Source organism: Onychomys torridus, chromosome 1 (genome assembly GCF_903995425.1).
Source record: "Onychomys torridus chromosome 1, mOncTor1.1, whole genome shotgun sequence".
NCBI classification, from domain to species: domain Eukaryota; kingdom Metazoa; phylum Chordata; class Mammalia; order Rodentia; family Cricetidae; genus Onychomys; species Onychomys torridus.
Window position 1 is genome coordinate 118,363,559 of NC_050443.1, and position 5,384 is coordinate 118,368,942.

General features: G+C 40.7%; 1 protein-coding gene across 1 annotated transcript; it reads left to right on the forward strand.

Moving 5' to 3' along the window:
- The first annotated feature begins 3,749 nt into the window (after window positions 1-3,749).
- On the forward strand, window positions 3,750-4,703 carry LOC118571535 (olfactory receptor 13A1-like). The gene has a single exon (XM_036170563.1). The coding sequence runs from the start codon at window positions 3,771-3,773 to the stop codon at window positions 4,701-4,703; it is 933 nt and encodes a 310-aa protein (XP_036026456.1). The 5' UTR covers window positions 3,750-3,770.
- Window positions 4,704-5,384: the final 681 nt, after the last annotated feature.

Below are 5,384 nucleotides of genomic sequence, written 5' to 3' on the forward strand. Positions count from 1 at the left end.
CCAAGGTGCATTCCTAAATACTAAACTCTTTGAGTATTCCAAAGGGAGCACATTATTTTAAGATAATAGCTACATGTAAGAGGAATCATGTGATGTTTGTTTTTCTGGGTCTAGGTAACTTCACTCAGAATGATTGCTTTCAACTGCACTCATTTCCCTACAAACTTCATAATTTTTCTTAGCAGCTGAGTAATGTTCCATTATGTAAGTACCACAGTTTCACTACCCATTGTTTATGTGATGGACATAAACAACATTTATGTTGTTTCCATTTCCTGACTACTGTGAATAGAGCAGAAATGAGTATGGAAGAGCAGGATCGCTTGATTAGGCTATCTAGTTCTTTGGGTGTACGCCCAAAAATGGTAGAGGTGATTCATGTAGTTTATCAATTTCTATCTTTTTGGTGAACCTCCACACTGATTTCCATAGCAGTTATACCAGTTTGCACTTCCACTAGCAGTGAATCAAAGTCCCCTTTCCCCACATCTTTGCTAGTATCTGTTGTCATTACTTTTTTATCTTGGCCATTCTGACTGGGGTAAGATTTAATCCTAAAGTAGTTTTAATCTGCATTTCTCTGAAGGCAAATGATATTGAACATTTTTTGAAGTAGAATTGTTAGAAGTTCTTATTAATAAAATAAACTCAAAGCCAAGTATTGGGGAGAATGCTGGAAGATCAGAGACACAGAACAAGCCACAGCTTCCTCGCCTCGCCAATTCCTCAGCTGGTCTTGTTTCCTCAGACTGCAAGCTTCTGAGTCTTCATCCAAATGAATCTCAGCAGAACTGTGCTGCTCAAAGCCTGAATGCTTAACCAGCCAAATGCTTCTAGTTTCTGGTCTTCATGTCTTATATATCTTTCTACTTTCTACTATCATTCCCTGGGATTAAAGGCTTGTGTCACCATGCCTGGTTGTTTCCAATGTGGCCTTGAACTCACAGAGATCCAGAGGGATTTCTGCCTCTGGAAATGCTAGGATTAAAAGCGTGTGCTACCACTGCCTATCCTCTATGTTAAATATTGTGGCTGTTTTGTCTCTGATCCCAGATAAGTTTATTAGGGTGCACAATATTTTGGGGAACACAATACCACCACAATTTTTTAATGTTTTTCAGCTATTTGTGTTTCCTCTTTGGAAATTCTCTATTTAAGTCCATTCCCCTTTTTAGTTGTATTCTTTATTTTCTTGCTGTTTAAATTATTAAATTATTTGTATATTCTAGATACTAACCCTCTGTCAGATGAATAGCTGTTAAAGACTTGTTGCCTATCTGTAGGCTGCTTCTTCACTCAAATGATGGTGTTCTTTCTGTTCGGAAGCTTTATCATTGCATGTGGATTCGTTTGTCCATTATTGATCTTAAAGCTTGTGCTATCACAGTGTTGTTCAAAAAGTCCTTTCCTGTGGCAATGAGTGCAAGCATATTCCATACTCTATCCTTTGTCATTTTCACGCTCTTCCATCTTGTGTTAAGATTCTTGATCCACTTAGAGTTAAGTTCTGTACAGGGTGAGAGATAAGGGTCTATTTTTATTCTTAGGCATGATACTATGCAGTTTGACCAGCACCATTTGTTGAACATGCTGTCTTTTTTCTCTAGTGCTTAATTTTTTGTTTGTTTCTTTGCAATAAATCATGTGTCCATAAATGTGTGGACATGTGTCTGGGTCCTTAAATCACTCAATTTATTATATTTCTCTGTCATTTCTTCCTAGGTGTGTCATTTAGAAGACAGTGAGTTATTTTCCATGTAATTAGATTTTTATAGATGTACTATTAACACTAGGACATGTAAGACATGTTTTCTATTTTGTTTCCATTTCTTGACTAATGTAAATAGGGCAGTAGTTTTCAATTGTTTTTAAAACCTTTCCCTCTAGCTCAGTCTATGGTCATTCTTAATGAACACTTCCTGTACTCTCAGGCAGCACCCTGGGAATAGTCATTAATATCACACATGGATTATAGGTACTATCAGGAGAGTATTTCACAATTTCAGGTGTAGTTGAATTGGATAGCCAGATCCAGAAACTTTTGAAAGGAATGCTCTTTTGTAATTCTGTTTCTGCAGAACCACTTGCAATACTAAGTATGCACTGGGGTTCTCTAGCACAATAGAATGGGGGAGGGGAAGGGAGGGAACATGATCAGACATAACATTGTCCACATGGTTCTAACAGGTAAATACAATATTTGAGTATCTCTAGTTTGAAATGGAGGCAGCTAAAATGTTTAAAATTCAACATTTACTACTACATTAGGGAGAAAATGAATTGTGATCCATACTATGAAAAATATATGTGAGATAAAATGTGATAAAAGAAAAGGAAGTGTTATAAGACTGGTATAGGGCAAAGTAAAGAAATGGTGAATGCCACTGGATTCAAAAATGAAACATGTCACTGAAAGACTGCTGGAAAACAAAGAATATTTCCAGATTAGGAGCACTGCAACTAACATCCAAAAACAGGTTTTCAGATTGGGTAGAATGTGTGCACATATGAACTCATGCAAGAACCTATAGAAAATGTTAATGGGTGATATAAGGTGGGTCTTCTATGTCAAGTTATAGAGTGTGATTTGCTGAAGGACTGGGAAGTAGCATATTGAATTTTGATTAGGGCCAAGGGTCTGTTATCTTAAGGTACACAGCCTGTGCTCCTTGGGTGATGGAAGAGGAAACTGGAAATGTTGAAATTATGAAAGAGCTAAAGAAATTGGAAACATGAGGTGTAATGTTGGGAAAGCTATAGTTGCAGGCTTTGGGTACCAGTTGGATGAGAGAGGTAAACAGAACACCATACTTGGCTCATGGAACAGGAAGCTACTGAGGATCTATCAAGGATATAGGCTAAAGAGAAAGCAATGAATCAGAGAGATGGAGCTGTGCTCCAAATAATAAGCATCTTGAAACACTGGGTAGCAAGGTGAGCATCTGAGAAAGGTCATTAACACCACACAAGAGAAGCTATAGACAATGGTTATGACTTCATTTGTGGGTATGTTAACTTTGATGTTACTGTGGTTCATTGAGACAGAAGAGCCCTAGAAGTACTTTGGGTTTATAGGCTTGGGTTTTGAGAAATGCCCTCTGGGGTGATAGACTTGAAGTGGGTTGGAGTCAGGATAGCTCCAAGTTCAGGAGAAGTCACAGATCACAGTGAGTAAAATTCAGAAAACACATGGCTACTTGGCCATGGAGGATACTATTATCAGGTTAAGATGGTTTGTAGAACAACCACTCTATGTATTTAAACAAAGAAAGTGCCTGAGAAGCTAGGAGACCAGATGTGAAGAAAGGTACATGAGTCACCTCAGTGTGGGTCCATCAGAAAATTGTCATTGTATGGAGAATACCTGCTATGGAAGGGGGTACAGGTGTGTTCCCAGTACTGTCTACAGAGCACAGTGCTTACAGGTGACTGATAAATAGAATATAAACAGGTCCTAAGTGAGGGATGCTCCACTCAATCCACATGTTCAAGATGAGAGAGGAACAGATATCCCTCTTGATCCAAACTACAGGGTGAAAGCTTCTAGGTGGAAAATCAAAAGTAAATGAAATATATGTGATTTCAAATTGTGTGATGCAAACAATAAAAGACAAGAGGTTTCCATGAAGGAAATACATTCACTCCTTCCCTTTCTAACAGCAGAGAACTTTGAGATGACCAAGTTTGGAAACTAGACTTTGAAGTGGTAAACGGTCGTATTTTCTCAGAAGCCAACAGACATAGTTGTGAAACAGATACTCTCCATCACGATGTTGAGTCCCAACCAGACAATGGTGACAGAGTTTGTGCTGGAAGGGTTCTCAGAGCACCCTAGTCTACGACTGCTCCTGATAGGCTGCTTCCTGACTCTCTACACAATGGCTCTACTAGGCAACATTGTCATCATTGCTTTGGTCACCTCCAGCACTGGGCTCCACAGTCCCATGTACTTTTTCCTGTGCAACCTGGCCACCATGGATATTGTCTGCACCTCCTCTGTGCTTCCCAAGGCACTGCTTGGCCTAATCTCTGATGAAAACACCATCTCCTTCAAGGGGTGCATGGCCCAGCTCTTCTTCCTTGTCTGGTCTGCATCCTCTGAGCTGTTGCTGCTCACAGTCATGGCCTATGACCGCTACATGGCCATCTGCCATCCCCTGCACTATAGCTCTAGAATGAGCCCACACCTGTGCGGGGCCCTAGCAATGGGTGTGTGGTCCATCTGTGCTCTGAACGCATCTGTCCACACTGGTCTGATGACACGGCTGTCATTCTGTGGCCCCAAGGTCATTACCCACTTCTTCTGTGAAATTCCCCCACTTCTCCTGCTCTCCTGTAGCCCCACATATGTGAATAGCATTATGACTCTTGTGGCAGATGCCTTTTATGGAGGCATCAACTTCATCCTCACTCTACTCTCCTATAGCAGCATCATCGCCAGCATCCTGCGCATGCGTTCTGCTGAGGGCAAGAGGAAGGCCTTTTCTACCTGCTCCTCCCACCTCATCGTGGTCTGTGTGTACTACTCCTCTGTCTTCTGTGCCTACATCAGTCCTGCTTCTAGCTACAGCCCAGAAAGAAGTAAATTATCTTCAGTGCTGTACTCAGTGCTCAGCCCAACCCTGAACCCCCTCATCTATACACTGAGGAACAAGGATGTCAAGCTCGCTCTGGGGAGACTCTTGCCCTCTTCCTCACATTAAGTAAAGATGTACAGGCTGTTCTCTTGGCCTGGGCTATTTCTACATATGCTCTCCTGAGAGCAGCCCTGTGGAGCAGAGTGTACCTATTATTGTTTTAGAAAGACATTCTCTGATGCAAAGACTGGACAATTCTTACTATAACCTCAAAAACAACAAAATTCTTTAGATGTAATGTAAACAAACAAACAAAAAACCCACAAGCATTATCTCTCAACTAGTACAAACCATTTCAAAAGTAACGTTTATTTAAATGGAGATTCCATGTTCCTAGTCTGGAAAGCTTCAGTGGGTAATAATGGTGACAGTCACAAAATAAAGCCCTTTCCTCCAGGGCCTCTCTGTAGACATCACAGGGCTTTGTTTCAGAAATCTGGCTTAGAATCTAAACTTTCTAAGGAAACTTGAGGGCCGAGCATGGCCACAGTGTCTTGGGAAGACCAAAGTTGAGTGGTTCTCCATTTCACAGCTGCCTACTGAGCTGTGGAAGTCAAAGCTGGGATGGAGAAAGTAGAAATCTGTGGAGCAGAGATTAAGTTTCAAAAATGAACTCACATATGTGAGTCCAGCTTACTTATGACAATGATGACAATTGAACTCCTGGGAAAGATTAATTATTTCCAACAGGAAGTTTTGGAGAAACTAGATGAATGTCTAAATGCAAAGGGTGAAGTAAAACTCTTC